Genomic DNA, 19,759 nt, shown 5'->3' on the forward strand with positions numbered 1-19,759 from the left:
GCTCTTATTTCTTGAATATTACGTTACACCTCTGTTCATTTCCCGGTTCTTTTTGTTCAAAAAAGTTGTGCTCTTGTCTCTCAGATCTTTGGTTCTTGTGCACACTTGATTTTGACTTGGTCAAATCCTTCTTCTTTTCATACCAAGCCCATTTTCTAAATCACTTGCAGCTTCGAAATCAGTATTTAATGGAGCAACAGGCATTCTTTTGGTTTCTGGGTATTGATCAGAATTTGATTTTTGAGCTTTAAACAGTGGCGGAATTTGAGTGTTTTAACAGGACTCAAGTGTTTGACAGAAAAGGCAAATGGAAGAATCCAATGCTGGGTTGGATTCAAATCTCGAAACACTGACTACGCATAATTAAAGTAAAAACTGGGTAATCACTTGCTTTAATTCCGTCCTTAAGGTTTAATGAAAGCACCAAGGCACCCAAAGGTTTCAAAAAGCAACTCGTACAACCAAATCATCATTTACTTTTACTATATGGAGTTACAATACCCTAAATATGGTGATTTGGTCCATAAAATTAGGTCTTTGACCCACTCTTTTTGTTCTTTGATAAAGACGAAAATAGGGTTAGAGATATGAATGGAGATGACCATAATCTTTTCAATTGTTAGCAAAAATAAATATATCTCTGTCATATTCTCTCATTTATATATTATATTACTCTTAAAAATTTTAAATTATTACAAATATTTTATAACATCTACTAAATATTTTATTATTTTTTAGAATGTATGAGAAGAGAAAAAAATGAGAATTTTTTTTTACGGAGATAGGGAAGTGAAGAGAGATTTTCTTTGCAAAACGAGGATGATGATTCTTGTTATCCTTGTATCGGGGACAAAGAAAGTCTTCTATGCAAAAATAGATGCATCGATTAAAATATTTAACCCCTACCCGTCCAATTACCATCTTTATAATACCTTATATCTAATTTTATATATAATTATTTTCAATTTTTATTTTAGCTCTATAGAAGTCAAAGAAAGAAAAATAAAAAAGCATATGAAAATTTATAAATTCTACTTCCTTCAATCTTTCTCCCATTTTGTAATTCATTTTTTTATACACCGTTAATTTAAGTTTAGGTTTTCATTTTTAGTTTGTTGTATAAAATTAAATAATAAATTAACTATTCATATATTTTATTTAAAATTTAATTAATTTCCTAAAATTTTTCAACAGTATGACTATTTACATAGAAGTTAAAATGACATTAGAGAAGAATATATACCTAGAGACAGAATTAAAGATTTCATATGGCAAAATATTCAATAATTTGTCTGCATGTTCTTTTTAGAAACCTTGGGAGGGAAAATGATATAAACCCCAGTATTAATCCCAAACCAAATGAGGAATGTCAAAATCCAAGGCAAAGTACTGGGAGTTTCAGGCTTCTATTTTATTTTTGAATTTTGAAACACACAGGCTTTATCTGGTTTTAATGGATTTAGTGTAATTAATTACTTCAAGTTAACTTAATTGAAGTAAGTTTTTTTTTTTGTCTTCTGGGACAAAACAAAGTAAGAGTCCACACACTCAGTCTTAATCACCCCAAGAATCGCTATTAATTGTTAATTACATCTAAATCATGAGTCTAATGCAAATAATTAAGTTTGATTCCATTGTTTTTGTATGATATTTTATAAATTGTAACTTAATTATATTAACAGTAATACACTGTATATTTATAATAAATATTAATTTAGATATTAATAATAACGTGTGAATATTATTTTATACGTATTTCTAAATCACATAATTATATAATAAGATATTATTATTAGTATTACATTTTTTTATAAGAAACATTATTTAAGTCGGACCAATTATTTTGAGATTAAATCGATCATATCAAGTATATGAAATCTCAGATTGCATACCAACCTCACAATCATATATTATTTTAAATAAATTAAAAATTTGATCTTAATATATTATTAATAGGTTTCAGATATATACTCTCGTACACAGGATAAATGGGTAAGTGGTCATTGTCGATTATGATATAAGTTCAAAATTTTGATTTTTTTTTTCTTTTTATCAGAGAGAAGTGGTTGAATCATTTTATTAGATTCCTCTTTCAAATGCAAATGTAAATTGAAGTGAATCCCACCAATTCTTATGAGAAAGTCAACTAATATGGTAAGGGTGGGTAGAGATTTGTTCCATAATTGAAGATTCAAAGTCAAAATGGAGCCATGCGCGATGGTATGGTTCAACTGGTTTGTGAAAAAAGAAAGGCAAAGTCACCATGTCCCACCCTTGTTTTTCTTCAATTATATTGTCATTCTTCAATTTTAAAAACAATATTTTCTCACTTTTTGTCTAATTTAGGTAGTTTTTGTACTTAATTTTAAATCTTAAAAGCAGTACTATGTATATATATTTATGATATATAATTTAAATACATAAATAATATATTATTATATAATTAGATATTATTTTATTTTTAATTAAAAATCATCAAATCATATAATGATATATTATTTATATATAAATTATATATAAAAATGTATACGCATAATTTTATTAAAATCTTAATTATAATTTGAAAAAAATATATACGTACGAAATCTTTTTCCATTATTTTGTTCTTTCTTCTTCATCACATCCCACCATCCTCCATAACCTTATTGCAACTCTTCCTTCATCAGTTTCCATCTCACTTGCACCTCTCAACACCCCCCTAGAATCACTGGCTAGGTTTGTGGGAAGTTACTTAGGTTATAATGATTTGATTGATTTTGATCTTGCTAGTAATTGCCTATAGAGCCTCTTCTTTTGATTTGGGTTGCTATCATCGTGATTTTGGGCCTGTTTCTAGCCGTGCATCATGGCCCATTTTAAAGATTATTCAACGCTTGTATATTTGCTTACGTTAGGTTAAATTGTTCTCTTCTTTAGTTGGTAATGGCTTCATTTCTACTCTTGCTCAATAACTTCATCTCCTCCTTGTAACTAAACCCACATATACATCAATTATTACTCTGAAAAAAAGTGTATTAGTTTACTAGGGGAATAAGTAATACTAGTAAACATAAAGCTATCAATATTTGAGTGATTTGAGTTTATTTGTATTTGTGAGATTGTTCGTTATTAATTAATATACACAATTTATAGTGTTACATAAGATAGATTATGATAATCGTACTAAAGAATGGATTAAAAAAAAAATTTAACGTGTTTATTACTCGAGAATCTATATTAACTATTATAACATTAGTGATTTTAATTGAATGCTCTAGTGGAATATGTGTATATAAACTATATGTGTTATGGGAAAGATTTTGTTTAGGGCAAAAGTTCTTAAGAGAATTGTTGGATTTTGTGAGAGTCTTCTCATTAACTTAGAATGAAGTTTATTTAATCCTAAATATCAAGTGTATAATTTCTTATACCTATTCATGCTCCTTCCTCCCTCTCTCTCATTAATCTTCTTTATTTAAATAATAAGGGAGTGCAATTACAATCCTTTCGCTTACATTAAAATTTGTTTACCCTTGTGCGTATTTTAATACGATGCAATCAAGAAAAAAAAAAATTAAATTTGGAGTAACATGGGTGGCATGACGAAAGTCATGATCAAACTTTGCCAAAGTTTAAAGGAGTCGACTTGGGAAACATGAGACTTGATCCAATTGGGCAAGTCTCAAATAGAGTTCTCAAAGAAATCACTACTTGAGAGGCTGTAGGGGTAGACTGCAATCCTTTTTTTCAACCAAACATAAATTTTTCTTAAGGACCCTCATTGTGATTCCCCTCTTTTTGTAATTTGTGTTATTTTTTTATATGTGCATATATTAATGAAAATATAAGATATTATCATTCCAATCCTCCACTAGAGTGTGTGTATCAAATTTTTCTGGGAGGCTTGTGAAAATAATATTTTATACTTATTACTTTTTATATTTGATTAATATGAGTAGCTAGAACGTATTTGGTATGCGGAGTGGGATCGTTTTTAATTTTTTGATGTGAAGTCTCTTATGATCTCACTATTGTTCTCATTCAAGTTTTATTTTTAGCCCAACTCGGTTAATTATAGTCGAGTCAGGAGTTATTGAATGAGATGAAATAGGGGTTGTCTTTGGATGAATTAGAAATACATTTTCTCCTCTAATGCTTAACTCCCTAGTTTTTGCTATCAAAGTGTCATAGATACAACAAAGATTTCCCACATCAGTGGTGTTTGGGCAACTGGCAGAGGGCACCTACTTCTGGGAGGCTTGAAAGGCAGCAGATGGCCATACATTGGTGGCCTTGTGGTTAGAAAACCATGGTTGCATATCATGTCATCAGGCGAGGAGGAAACCTTAGTAGGTTTTTCAAGTTATGGGATTACAGATGTTTACAGATGTCACCTTGTTAGAGCTACAAATGATGTCTTGTGCTCTCGATTGTTGTTCATTGACGCCTGAAAACAGGGTCTCAACTGGAAACCAACAGAGCTGGTGTATCGATGGTGCCCTTCCAACTCTCATTGGGATTGAGTACAAAGAGTATTATGTGGTTCAAATGTCTTTGAACTTGGCCCTCTTGCTGGTTGGGCAATAGCAAGGAGATTGGTCTAGACTATGTTGTGCCAGTCTCTTAGATGAACTGACTTTGGGAAAGAGGTTTGGGTTTAGTGTCCAAATAGTTTGATGATAAAGGCTGAAGGACTATTTCCCACCCAAGGTATGCGGCTTTCCCAAGTGTCTCCCTTTAATTTTGAAAATCTCGAATACTTATCTATGAATAGTTAAAATTAACAGAACTCTAATCTCTTAAAATTTTATCTCCTTTTGTGTCCTAAACTTTAAAAACTAAAAGTTTCTCCTAACCTAAATTTTAAAAAATAACAGTTTTCCCATAAGATTTTGTTTCTAGATATCCAATGTCATCTCCATCTCTATTGCTGATGACCTCTTCTTCCTGAAGCTTCCTTTCCTATCGACAATCTCTCTCTACCAATTTGAATGCTCGATCAATGTCGAAGAAGCTGTGAAAGACGAAGAGCTTTGTTGGAGAAGACGAAGCTCTTCATCTTCCATAACTTCTTTGACATCGATTGGACGTTTAAATGAAAGAAAAGAGACCATCGGAGGGAGAGAAAACTTTAGAAGGAAGAGACTATCAATAATGATATTAACTAAACTCTAGATAAAAACTGTTGTTTTTTAAAATTTAGATGAAAAAAACTTTTAATTTGTAAAGATTAGAGAGAAAAAAGAGATTATATTTTAGTTTTTTTTTAATATTATAAATAAAATAATAATTTTATTCTTATTATCGTTAATTTTAACTACTCATAAATAAATATTTAAAATTGTTAGACTTAAAAAAAATACTTAAAAAAATAGCACACCTTTGGTAAAAATAGCACACCTTTGGTGAAAAATAGTCTTTTGGCGGATGATAAATTTTCCAGTGTCTTTCTATCTTTCTATCCGACTTGCCACAAATTATTTCTATAATTGTAGTAGTATCAAATATCCTTTTGTTTTCTCTGTAACATTAAATTGCTGATGTGATTTTTTTTACCAACTAATATACGGAATTTAAAAGTTTTACAATATAGAGAGTTTGAGAAGACTAGATAAGTAAGTCTATGGAGAAACGAGTGTACGAAGGTGAAAGACAGAAGAAAAAGATTGCCCTCGATTTGTTAAATTTGACTGCATAACACTACTTCAAAGAAATGGACTTAGCTTGTTTGGTCACAATTTTATGACACCAGTGGCTGCATCACTCCCATCAATGTGTGGAATAGAGTAGACATACTTCATCAATGCATAGCACGCAGACAAACCTGTACCCTCTGTGGAGTTACAATATATATATATATAAAGGATAAAAATAAGTGGCCCTCTCCTTCTCCATCTGTTGAGCTATCAAATATAGTTTGCGGTGACACTTCTGTCATCACATGCTCATTTATATCTGCTTAATGGCATAGTACTGTAGGTTGTCCTAGCCAAAATTCATTGAAAAAAAAATTATCAAATAATGCAGTATGTTATGACCTGAAGTCTCACATCACTCCCGTGCAGTCCACTGAGCGTGTATATAGGCAGGAGCCAAAAGCCCTTAACTCAGTTGAGGCCTTTTCCCAAAGTGGAGAAACAAAACCGTACGGGCCTGAAGCCCAAAGCAGACAATATCGACTGGGCTGTTTATAACACGTTATCAGTACGATTCGCGATGGAGGGGTGTGTTGTGATCTGAAGTCCCACATCGCTCTCATGCAGTCCATTGAGCGTGTATATAGGCAGGGGCCATAAGCCCTTAACTCAGTTGAGGCCTTTTCCCAAAGTGGAGAAATAAAACCGTACGGGCTTGAAGCCCAAAGCGGACAATATCGATTGGGCTGTTTATAACAGTGAGAAATATTTTCAACAAAAAACTAGCCGGTACTTAGAAATTACTAAAGGCCAAACAACTATTTCCCACCCAAGGTTTAGTGTTTTCTCAAATGTCCCCCCTTTAACTATAGAAACACCAAACACTCACCCATGACCGATTAGATTTAACAAAACCCTAACTGTGATAAGGGTAAAATTGTCATTTTCACTATAATATTAAAAATAAACTAAAATAGAATATAATTTTACCCCCCTAAACTTTAAAAACTAAAATTTTCCCCCAGCCTAAGTTTTAAAAAATCGCAGTTTCACCCTAGGGTTTGGTTTTGAAATCTCCGGCGACCGCTCCGGCTCCGTTGCCGACGGTCTCTCCCTCTCGAAGCAACCTTTCCTTCCGGCGATTTCTTTCCTCTCATTTGGAGGTCCGCTCGGCGTCGAAGACGCCTTGGGAGACGAAGAACTTCGTCGGAAGCAACCTCCTTCCGGTGATCTCTTTTCTCTCATTTGGAGGTTCGATCGACGTCGAAAACGCCTTGGGAGACAAAGAACTTCGTCGGGGAAGATGAAGTTCTTCGTCTCCCAAGGCGTTTTCGACGCCGATCGAACCTCCAAATGAGAGAAAAGAGATCACTGGAAGGAGGTTGCTTCCGGAGGGAGAGGCCGTCGGCAACGAAGCCGGAGAGGTCGCCAGAGATTTCAAAACCAAACCCTAGGGTGAAACTGCGATTTTTTAAAACTTAGACTGAGGGAAAATGTTAGTTTTTAAAGTTTAGGGGAGTAAAAAGAGATAAAATTTTTAGGCGTTAGGGTTCTGTTAAATCTAACCGACTATGGGTGGGTGTTTAGTGTTTTCATAGTTAAAAGAGAGATATTTGAGAAAACACTAAACCTTGGGTGGGAAATAGTCGTTTGGCCAATCCTAAAACGAAAGTAATTATAAGAGATTTATTTAAAGAAAAGATAAGGAATTTGTTTCATATGTCTCAGTAATAATGACTAGTTATGTGAAATTCTAAAAGTTACTAGCATGCAAAAGATTGATCAAAATTTGAAAAACCCCTATGCATAAAATAAAAACAACCAAATCGCTACAAGCCTACATACAAACACCAGGAAAAATCGACCTGGACAAGAAGTTCTGAATAATCAAACAGCTTTATTCCCATTGATGATTGGAATCATTGAACTCATTAAATATTATCAAACAACTCAGCTAATTTTGCCTTATTAAAACAATTGAAAAGTTTCAACCCTGGAGTGATGCATATTGCAACCAGGCTTCAGCAAGAAAAGACTCTTGAGCTCATCGATTCAATGTCATTTATCAAGCGATCCAAATTACAGTACGAGGATCCACCTTCATTGACACTTTTTCTAGCCAAATCAGCAATCTCAGAGCTTGCTTTCATGAATTCCTCCTTCCTCTCTACCGTCAGCTCATTAACCATCTTCTCAACAACATTTCTATCACACAAATCCTTCATATAAACTCCAATCTTCCACACCTCGCCAACAAATCGACTATTCACCTGCTGATCAGCGAAATACGGCCAACATAGCATGGGCACCCCCGCCACAATACTCTCCAATGTCGAGTTCCATCCACTGTGAGTCAAAAACAAAGCAACAGCCTGGTGGGCTAAAACTTCTTCCTGTGGCACCCAGCCCACCATGTACCCTCTCTCCTTGGTGGCCCCAACAAGCTCCTCAGGAATTTCATCCTCCCCATTTTTTCCTGAAATTGAATCAGGCCTAATCACCCATAAGAACCGTTTGTTGCTATTCACCAGACCGTGCCAAAACTCTAGCAATTGCTCTCTTGAGAGCACTGCAATGCTGCCAAAGCTAACGTAGATAACTGATTGTGGAGGCTGTTTGTCAAGCCATGAAATGCAGCTTCTGTCAACTTCCCAGAAACTGTTTGAGGATTTTAATGACGTACTTTCGGGAACTGTTGCTTTGAGGTGAGCGTTGAGCGGTCCTATGGTGTAAATATTTGGACAAATAGTGCGAATTTGGGATAATATGGGACCTTCCAAGTCCTCAAATGTATTCAATATGAGACCATCAGCTCGGGGAGATGAGCGAGTCTCGCCCATAAAAAGTTGAAAATTTTTGTCCATGGGGTCACTAGCTCGACAGAAGCTTGGAAGATCGCGGCAGCGGAGATAACTTTCCATGCCGGGCACATTTTTTATCAGGCGATCCATGTCTTCAGCACCTTCAGATTTAATTAAGCATGCACAATCACTTGAAATATAATGGAAGATATTCTTTGTTAATCAAGTTTAAGACAAAAGAAGTTTGGAAATATACTAACTTGGTTAAAATTAATTATAGTTTTGATTTAATAAAATAAAATAATTAAATAAAATAACAATAATTTATAAATGTATTTTATTTATAATAAAAAATAAATTTAATATATTTAAAAGTTATTATATTAATTAAGTGTGAGTCTTAATAAAACTTGAGGTAACATACTATATTTTTATTAAGTCTCATTCCAAAATTTATGTGGTATAATTTTTTCATTACAAACTGTGATTTAAGTGAGTTTAAGGACAACCAATATGACATTTCAAATATTTTGGTAACTTCAAAGAAATTTAATTTAATATTTTATACCTGCGGATTTAGGATTAGATTTTATATTTAGTTCATGCACCTTCATTCTTACAAAATAACCAAAGTGAACTATCAACTAACCTTTGATAGGGAGCTCGCCGGCATCAATGACCTCACGAAGAGAATAGTAAGCCCATAAAGCACAAGCTCCGATCGTACGAAAATAAATAATCGGAATTCCCAAGTCCCTGGCGACGTCAATTGCAAAGCTCATAAATCCATCCGAAATGATGCAGTTGACTGGAGGCTTGATTTCATTCAAAAGCATATCTTTCAAAAGAGGAGGAGTTACTGATTTCACTGAATATAAAACGTCCTCAAATCGATCTCCGGTTCGTGGGTGGTCCATGGGAAGGCCATCTGTAACGGTCTTGAATTGAAAGCCAGGAAATCGTTGAGTGTAACGAGAACAAATGTCGGTGTGACGAACAAGACGGCTATGGTTGTACTCTGAGTTTAGAAAAGTAACGTTTATGCCGGCGACGCTGAGGAGCTCGGCGAGCTTGAGCATTGAGTTAACATGGCCTAAGGCTGGAATGGGGAAGATGAGAACATGAGGTGGGATTTTCTCCATCTCTATGCCGATCGTTAAGATCCCTATGAATGATGAGAACAGACTTATACAGACCCTTTTTTTTTTTTTCTGCACGTTTCTTTAATATTTTAAGTCATTGTCCTGAACTTCTTTGGCTTTTAACGATGAGTGCAAAAATATTAGTACCCGTAATTTAGTGCACTGGCGTATTCAATCAGCTGTCAGATAAAAACGTGACTCTAGGAAGAAGTTTTTATAAGAGAAACTTTGTAATTCCTTTAATTTTTGAAAGGCCAAAGGACTATTTCCCACCCAAAGTATAATTTTTCTGCCACCAATTAACTTTGAAAAACCCATTTATCTTCCCATGGGCTGTTAAAAAAAACAGATTTAAGGGCAAAATCATCATTTTATCTGTAATATTAAAAATAAATTAAAATTTAATCCTCTTTTCCTCCCTAATCCCTAAAAACTAATTATTTCCTCCTAGGTCAAGTTTTGAAAAATAGCATTCCCCCCTAGGGTTTAGTTTTCAATCCTTAACGCCAAATTTGGAGCAATCGCCCACAACGAAGCCTTCCTGAAGCACCACCATGCTCTAACGGCCTCTTTTCTCTCCTCTGAAACATCGATCGACCCAGATCTGACATCGTCTTCCTAGACGAAGATGAGGTAGTCGTTTTCATCTAGGAGGACGATCGTCTTTCCAGATGTCTTCCCAAACAGAGATGAGGTCATCGTCTTCATCTGGGAAGACAAAGAGCTTCATCTTTTCAAATTTTTACGCAAAGACGACACCAGATCTGGGCCGATCGATGTTCCAGAGGAGAGAAGAGAGGCTGTCGGAGCATCGGGAAGACTTCGTCGTCGGGGATTGAAAACTAAACCCCAGGGGGGGAATGCTATTTTTCAAAACTTGGTCTAGGGAGAAATGGTTAGTTTTTAGGGGTTAGGGGGAGAAAAAGAGATAAAATTTTAAGGCGTTAGAGTTCCGTTAAATTTAACTGCTCATGAATGGGTATTTGATACTTTCATAGTTAAAGAGGAGAAACTTGAGAATATAACATACCTTGGATGGGAAATAGTCCTTTGGCCTTTTTGAAACAAAGGATGATTTACCCATTCGGAACTCAAATATTCTTCAATCTATGCATCATTTTATGTATTAAACTAGGGTGCACGAAAATCGGTTTAAACTATTAAAATGGTACGTACTATGTTAAAATAAAAGTTTGGTCTAAGTTAAAAAATATTTGAAAACAATTCAAAGATTAATTTACAGTTTGAATAATTTTAAAATTGCATTAAATCTTATATATATATATATATATATATATATATATATATATATATATATATATATATATATATATATATATATATTTGTAAATCGGTATCATTTTATCAAAGAATAAAATAAGGTTGTTTTATTCTTCTAAATCAACAAAATCAAGTCGAATTAATCAGCCTTCTTTAGTTTCTATTATTATTACCTTTATTTTTATGCTTGACAAACCACCAAAATACCCTTATACTCTATTTGTGGGTGTAACATTTCTCTTCCATTAAAATAATTTTGTCCTTCAAATTCAATTGATATCTCCAAAAACTTGTATCTCATATTTTTCTCAATCTTTTATGTGATTTTTTCAATTCGACAATTCCTTTACAACACTTTGATTAGAGAAATTTGCTTCTTCTTTTTTTGTCCCTTCACGTGTCTACCTAACATTTGCATAAGATGCTCTTTATAGACCAAACCGTCCTCTATCTTAACATCATTGATCCTCAACATATAAATTGAATTATTGATATATTTACGTAGTAAAATATATGAAACACTGATATATAATTGTAAAAGTACGAAATATCTTTTTGTCCTCTCTCTAATATTAAATTGCTATTGTGATTTTTGTTGCCAACTAATATGTGCAATTTAAAGCTTTATATAATATAAAGAGATATTGAATTTTTAATCTTTTTTTTAATCATGTATATACATATATGTCATCTATCTTAGACTTTAAACAAAAATATCATAATAGTAACTAATTTTTCTAAAATATCTTTGTTGATATAACTCATGTAAAAAGAGAAAATACACAATAATATTATCTCTCTTTTTACTCAGTCTAAAGAGAGAATACACAATCGGTGAGAAAAACTATTATAAAAAATTTAACTTGAACCCGTAATATCATGTTGCTAGATTATTTAATGTTGTGATTTTATGTTGTTGTATTGTTTAACGTTTTTATAATATTGTATTGATGGTTAAAAAATACGAAAATTTAGACCTAAATAAAAATCAAATGAAAAATAGATTGACATTTTTTTCTTATTATAGAAATTTCTTTCTTTACTGAAAGACTGAGTAAAAAGAGAAAAGTTACTATTGTATATTTTCTCTTTCTATATGAGTTATATTAACAGAAATATTTTAAGAAAATAAGTTATTGTTGTAGTTTTTTGTTTAGATTTTAAAATATATATATATATATATATATATATATATATATATATATATATATATATATATATATACATGCACACACGCACGGTTAAAAAAAAAAAAGGGGGATAACAAATTTAATATCCCTAATATAAATTACGCTAACAATGAAAAGAGTTTGCGAAGACTAGATAAGTAAGTCTCTGGAGAAATGAGTGTACGAAGGTGAGGTAAAGAAGAAAATAATTGACACCAGCTTGTCTTGAACTGCTCCTGTTTTTTAACGTCTTAATCCGCTATTCAGTGTGTTTAGAGGATTGCCCTCGATTTGTTGAATTTGGCTGCATAACAGCTTCTACAAAGAAATGGACTCAGCTTGTTTGGTCACAATTTTATGACGTCAGCGACTGCATCACTGCCAGCAATGTGTGGAAGAACAGAGTAGACAAACTTCATCAATGCATAGCATGCAGAAAAACCTGTACCCTCTGTGGGGTTACAATATTTATAAGCAACTTTTAATTTAACTTAGCCCAAGGAATATTTTTCACATAAAGTATGCTATTTTTTTAATTTTAAAAATATTAAATATTTATTTATGAATAATTAAAATTAATGAAACTTTAATTTTTTAAAATTTTATCTTTTTTTTCTTTTTAAACTTTAAAAATTAAAAGTTTCTGTCCAACCTAAATTTTAAAAAATAACAATTTTTTCTTAGGATTTAGTTTTCAGATCTCTAACATTATTTTTAGTGTTATTATCGGTGACCTCTTTCTCCTAAAGCTTTCTCTTTTCTTGGTGATCTCTCTCCACCCATTTAGATGTCTGAGTGATGTTGAATGAGACTTGAGAGACGACGGGAGACGAAAAACTTCAACGGGGAAGACGAAGCTCTTCTTATTCCAAGCCTTATTCGACGCCGACATCACATACTCATTTATATCTGCTTAATGGCATAATACTGTAGGTTATCCTAGTCAAAATTCATTAAAAAGAAAATTCTCAAATGATGCAGTTGAAAAATATTTTTAACAAAAATCTAACCTGTACTTAGAAAATACTAAAATGAAAATAATTATAAGAGATCTATTTGGAAAAAAAAGATAAGGAATTTGTTTCATATGTTGTCGTTAGAGTTAGATTTAAATTGAGTTTATTTAAGTTCGATTCAAACGAGTTTAAATCTAAAAGTTCAATATTTTTTAGCTCGAGCTTAGAGTGTTTAGCTGGCCAAACTCGCAAGTTAAATATTTTGATATAAAATGACGTTGTTTTCAGTAATATATATTAAAAGAAAGTTGTTTTTGTAACATCTCTTAACCAATAGGTGTGTTACAAAAAAACGGCATGAGTTTCCCTATTTTAGAGGGTTCGAAGATTTTTTTTTTCTTTTTCATTATGCCCTGTAACACTCCCAATTAACAATTCACACAAACCAGTCCTACCAACCGACTGAATTTTCATCAACTTAATCACAATTAATAAAATAAGTACATAATAATAACTATTATAAAAATTATCACCCACAGAACTTTATAATCAATTTTCATAACTAGCCATATATATATACATATATAGATATAGCTATACAAAATCATATATATATATATATGCATATATTCACATATACATCAAAACATATAAATCAACAACAATATGGTGCCTTTCTCCCTTAGCCTCATGTCTCACTAGTACTTCCCGGGAACCTTTGCTGCATCTCTTTACCTGTAAAATATTAAATTAAACGGAGTGAGCGACTATGGTTCAGTAAAAAGATCATACTCAATATTCAAAGTATTTCATACCAGTACTAATCCCTTCCACACTCAACGTGTTTGGGCTATTCATATATAAAATAATTGACACGGAACACGCATTAAACACATATCATAAGTCTCTTCTTTCACCAATTTATTCATTTTCTTACTATACAAATATGATTCACTCATTATGATTTATGCAGGTATGAGTGTAATGACTTTTCTACTTTCTGATCATACATCTTTCTCAACTATTTATCAGCCACACAGGCTTGCATGTATGATTTTGATGCAAATGATTTTCATAAAATATTTGCTAATTCTTTTTCTTTCTTTTTTTCCAATTATTTTCATTGATTGGTTTAGACTACATATGATAGTACTTGCAGTCACCATACAAGGTACAATTCTCTCTTACACGCATATTTTACTTTTTTTTTTCTTTGCTATCCACACAGTACAACTAATATTTTTCTTTGCTGTCTACACAGTACAACTAATATTTTTCTTTGCTGTCTACACAGTACAACTAATATTTTTCTTTGTTGTCCACACAGTACAGCTGGTTGTCCATACAGTACAACCGATATCTTTTTTTGCTGTCTACACAGTACAGCTCGCGTGTAAGGATTTTAAGTATGTTTTCTGCTTTCTTGTATCATATAAGTCATTATAAAACCAAAAATACTTGTTTTTCATTTTCTGAAAGCATGCATGACTTAGAAAATGTTTTTCCTCTTTCTTTATTTTATTTTTTTCTAAATCATGCATATGCTATGATTCCTCATGTATGCATATATAACCATAATATGAAATATGTTCATTCATTATTTTCCTTTATTCTTTTCACTCCTTATCAAATATCATATTATTTTCTCATGCATTTATATATTTCATGCATCAAATTAATTTCAAAATATATAATATAAATTTAATATAAGCGCTATTCCATATATCATGCACATAACTAAGCAAAAATTAACTTAATGCAAATTCTTTCGTCAATTCATCATTTCTCATATATTCAACACACAAAATCCACAAAGCTAACCCTAGGAATAGGAAATGTCTAAAGTACCCTTATGACCAAAAATTATATCATAGATCCTAATGAATTTCTTTATCCATTTAAGCATAAATCATCTTAATTCTAATACCTTACACACTTATATAAGTAAAGATTATTTAAATAACCTAACTCGAATTACTTCAAGTATGTAAAATATGAAATTCTTACATTTTCTTTGCTAATTTGGTGATTTAAGCTTATCCTCCTTCTTTTCTTCTTCCTAGCAATTTTAATCAACCAAAAATATAATCATCCATCAAAACTCTAAACTTGACATATCTTAAAAATTAAATTTTTTTACCTTAGAACTGACCAGAATTGATAGATCTACACTTTTTATAACTGGAGGCTTTGGAAATTAGGTGGTTTAACTAGGTTTTTTTGGTGAATTTTGCTTAAGGGAAAAGTTTAGTTTAATTCATGGAGTTCTGGGCTAAAATGAAGAAGAAGATGAATAGGCATAAGTTTATAAGTCTTTTAGACCATTTTGCCCTTAATCTTTTTCATAAATTACTATTTTATCCTTAGCCAATTACCAAAAACCCTTAGCACCACCATATAATTTCAAGTGTGTCATTCAATTTTAATTCCCACTTTGTCCCTTGAATCTTTATAAAATGACCATTTTACCCCATTTGAAAATTATTGTTTATTTAGTAGTTTTCTATAATTCTTTTACAATTTCTTTAAACAACAAGTTATAAAATCAACTCTAAGGGTAATTTTGGAAGTGGATTTTACTGACACACCTGAATTCGGATGTTACAGTTTTAATAACGCGTTAATTAAAAACTTGATTCAAACTTGAACTCGTACAAAACTTAAACTCAACTCTTTTGAAACGAGCCGAGCTAGAGCTTATTTGAAATGAGCTCGACGAGCTTGAGCTTATATGAATTATTGGATTGAATAATCAATTATGAAGTGTTTGGAACACCTTATATGAATAATTTATTTGTGAATTATAATAACCTTTTTAGATTATTAAGATATAATCCAAAAGTTTAGTAGGATTAACTTTTTTGAATTATTGGATTTATAATTTTTTAATATTTTAAATCCAAAAGTACAAAATATTAGGTATATTGAATATTTTTAAAAATACTTAGATTCTTAAATTATTTGTCAAACATTTATAATTAGATTATGATTATTTCTAATCAAATAATCATAAATTACATTCAATACGTTAAAATTGATTATAACAAAATTAATTATCCATATAAAATAATCCATAATCATAATTCAAAAATCATGAATTGTGTTTACCTGACACCATACAATATTATAATGACCCAAAAATCCCAGAACACACTTAAAAAAAAAAAAAAAAAAAAACCCTTATGCATAAAATAAAAGCAACCAAATTGCTACAAGCCCACATGCAAACAACAGGAAAAATCGACCTGGACAAGAAGTTTTGAATAATCAAACAGCTTTATTCCCATTTATGATTGGAATCATTGAACTCATTAAATATTATCAAACAACTCAGCTTATTTTGCCTTATTGTAACAATGGAAAAGTTTCAACCCTGGAGTAATGCATATTGCAACCAGGCTTCAGCAAGAAAATGCTCTTGAGCTCATCGACCTAATATCATTTATCAAGCGATCCAAATTACAGTACGAGGATCCACCTTCATTGACACTTTTTCTAGCCAAATCAGCAATCTCAGAGCTTGCTTTCATGAATTCCTCCTTCCTCTCTACCGTCAGCTCATTAACCAGCTTCTCAACAACATTTCTATCACACAAATCCTTCATATCAACCCCAATCTTCCACACCTCGCCAACAAATCGACTATTCATCTGCTGATCAGCGAAATACGGCCAACATAACATGGGCACCCCCGCCACAATACTCTCCAATGTCGAGTTCCATCCACTGTGAGTCAAAAACAAAGCAACAGCCTGGTGGGCTAAAACTTCTTCCTGTGGCACCCAGCCCACCATGTACCCTCTCTCCTTGGTGGCCCCAACAAGCTCCTCAGGAATTTCATCCTCCCCATTTTTTCCTGAAATTGAATCAGGCCTAATCACCCATAAGAACCGTTTGTTGCTATTCACCAGACCGTGCCAAAACTCTAGCAATTGTTCTCTTGAGAGCACTGTAATGCTGCCAAAGCTAACGTAGATAACTGATTGTGGAGGCTGTTTGTCGAGCCATGAAATGCAGCTTCTGTCAACTTCCCAGAAACTGTTTGAGGATTTTAATGACGTATTTTCAGGAACTCTTGCTTTGAGGTGAGCGTTGAGGGGTCCTATGGTGTAAATGTTTGGACAAATAGTGCGAATTTGGGATAATATGGGACCTTCCAGGTCCTCAAATGTATTCAATATGAGACCATCAGCTCGAGGAGATGCGCGAGTCTCGCTCATGCAGATTTGAATATTTTTGTCCATGGGGTCGCTAGCTCGACAGAAGCTTGGAAGATCGCGACAGCGGAGATAACTTTCCATGCCGGGCAAGTTTTTTATCAGGCGATCCATATCTTCAGCACCTTCAGATTTAGTTTAGCATACACAATCACTGGAAATATAACGGTAGATATTCTTTGCTAATCAAGTTTAAGACAAAGATGTCGGAAAATATGTTATTTGAGCTAAGATTAGTTATGATTTTGATTTAATAAAATTGAATAATGATAATTTATAAATAAACATAATTGATCAGTAAAAATAAACTAAATATACTTAAAAATTATTATATTTATTGATATTGTTAGTATGAGTCTTAACAAATTTCAAAGTTTATTAACTTAATAGATATTGGTTTGATCTCTATTTCGAAACCTATATAATATAATTTTTATTTTTTAAATCTGCTATTTAGAGAAGTTTCAAGAGGATCAAATAACTTTAGTAACTTTATGATATTTCAAATATTCTTATAATTTTAAAAAATTTTAATCCAGAATTTCATATTTACGCATAGATCTTGCAGATATAGGACTAGATAGATTTTATATTTAGTTCATGTAACTTAAATCTTACAAAAAAATGAAAAAAAAAAAACACTGTAAACTACAAACTAACCTTTGATAGGGAGCTCGCCGGCATCAATGACCTCACGGAGAGAATAGTAAGCCCATAAAGCACAAGCTCCGATCGTACGAAAATAAATAATGGGAATTCCCAAGTCCCTGGCGACGTCAATTGCAAAGCTCATAATTCCATCCGAAATGATACAGTTGACTGGAGGCTTGATTTCGTTCAAAAGCATCTCTTTCAAGAGAGGAGGAGTTACTGATTTCACTGAATATAAAACGTCCTCAAATCGATCTCCGGTTCGTGGGTGGTCCATGGGAAGGCCATCTGTAACAGTCTTGAATTGAAAGCCAGGAAAGCGTTGAGTGTAACGAGAACAAACGTCGGTGTGCCGAACAAGACGGCTATGGTTGTACTCTGAGTTTAGAAAAGTAACGTTTATGCCGGCGACCCTGAGTAGCTCGGCGAGCTTGAGCATTGAGTTAACATGGCCTAAGGCTGGAAGGGGGAAGATGAGAACATGAGGTGGAATTTTCTCCATCTCTATGCCAATCGTTAAGGTCCCCCTGTATGCTTATAGTGACAGTTTTCCTTTTTTCTTTTTTCAATTTCTTTAATATTTTATTTCATTGTCCTGAACTTCGTTGGCTTTCAACGACCAGTCCAATAATATTGGTCGTCTCGGCCCTTGTCAGTAGAAGCTATAAGACGTCTTCATATGAATAACTTAGTTTAAGTGCTTTCACATAATGCAACTGTGTGCACACATTTTTATGTGAACTGAAAACATTGATACAATCTTTAATAACACAACATAAGAAAACAATTTGGGAGACCCCTTTTGTTAATAATGATTAGGGGAAACAGAATTTTGGGTAATCCATTTCGTTAATACAGAAAAGCTGAGTGCAAATTTTGCAACGCAATCATGAGGAATTTAAATTCTTTTAAGTTAGGGTTAATAATGTAGTTTAAGAGAAAATTTTTGTAGATATAATATAACTTTGTTTTTATTAATATTACTTTTTAAGTGCTTTTTAAAAAAAAAAAAATTCTTGAGAATAATATCTGCATGATTTTAATCTGATTTGGCTATATAAGATAAAAGTAAGATATAATTTGTTTATTCTTTTTAAATCTCTTCATATAATCTAGAAAAATAAACTATTATGATATTTAATTAGCTATGTTATGTGTTTGAGAGAATATAATTAAATCTTGACAACATATAATGTTTGAAAATGTTGATACTATAATTTGAAAATTGATTATATTAGCTCTAATAACTAATTAAATAAACTGATTTGAAATATTATACTAATTTTAATATCGTGTTCCATGAAAATGGTAGAATTAGGATTGATATTGTTGTATTTTTTAAAATGTATTATCGATGATGTGTTATATTAATCCTGTATATATACGTTTCATATTTTTCCAACAAAAATATACTTTTCATCATTCATTGTACTATACTCATATAATTCTTATATTATTGTAGTGTTTTATATTTTTTTTGCAGAAATATGATTTTCATCATTCATCGTATCATATCTATATATTTCTTGTACCATTTTAACCCATTCTCGTATTAACTAACTAAGGTTGAAATCATATTGTTAACACATTATTTTACTACTATCTTTTTTAATTGATCAACAAGGTGATTATGTGTATCGTTAAAATAACTTATTCTAAGTTTGACCGCTTTTTTAGAGTTGAACAAACCATACTAAATAAATAAAACTTTAAGGTTAGTGATTAACCCCACATCATCGGATAATTCAAAAGTCTCATCTTGATGAAACATTAGTTGATCTCGAATATACGATTCTTCTTAGAACTTTATTGAAGATTTCTTACTTTAACTGGTTAATCTATCATTGGGGGACTCACTTTTTAAATTACCTAAGCCATAATCTAAAAGGCTAGTAAGATTAACTTTCTTTGAATAATTGTATTTTAT

General features: G+C 32.1%; 2 protein-coding genes across 3 annotated transcripts; both read right to left on the reverse strand.

Moving 5' to 3' along the window:
• Nucleotides 1-7,495: 7,495 nt before the first annotated feature.
• On the reverse strand, nucleotides 7,496-9,629 carry LOC123206950 (7-deoxyloganetic acid glucosyl transferase-like). Its single transcript, XM_044624247.1, has 2 exons — nucleotides 9,066-9,629; nucleotides 7,496-8,577 (listed from the first exon to the last, which is right to left on the reverse strand). The coding sequence occupies exons 1-2, from the start codon at nucleotides 9,556-9,558 to the stop codon at nucleotides 7,637-7,639; spliced, it is 1,434 nt and encodes a 477-aa protein (XP_044480182.1). The 5' UTR covers nucleotides 9,559-9,629; the 3' UTR covers nucleotides 7,496-7,636.
• A 6,592-nt stretch (nucleotides 9,630-16,221) lies between these two features.
• Nucleotides 16,222-18,385, reverse strand: LOC123206934 (7-deoxyloganetic acid glucosyl transferase-like). Of its 2 annotated transcripts, none has more exons than XM_044624225.1 (2): nucleotides 17,842-18,385; nucleotides 16,222-17,297 (listed from the first exon to the last, which is right to left on the reverse strand). In XM_044624225.1, the coding sequence occupies exons 1-2, from the start codon at nucleotides 18,332-18,334 to the stop codon at nucleotides 16,366-16,368; spliced, it is 1,425 nt and encodes a 474-aa protein (XP_044480160.1). In that variant the 5' UTR covers nucleotides 18,335-18,385; the 3' UTR covers nucleotides 16,222-16,365. The 2 variants fall into 2 exon arrangements, with proteins under 2 accessions (XP_044480160.1, XP_044480159.1); XM_044624224.1 differs by having other exon boundaries at nucleotides 16,222-17,306.
• Nucleotides 18,386-19,759: the final 1,374 nt, after the last annotated feature.

This window comes from Mangifera indica, unplaced genomic scaffold, assembly GCF_011075055.1.
Source record: "Mangifera indica cultivar Alphonso unplaced genomic scaffold, CATAS_Mindica_2.1 Un_0054, whole genome shotgun sequence".
NCBI classification, from domain to species: Eukaryota; Viridiplantae; Streptophyta; class Magnoliopsida; order Sapindales; family Anacardiaceae; genus Mangifera; species Mangifera indica.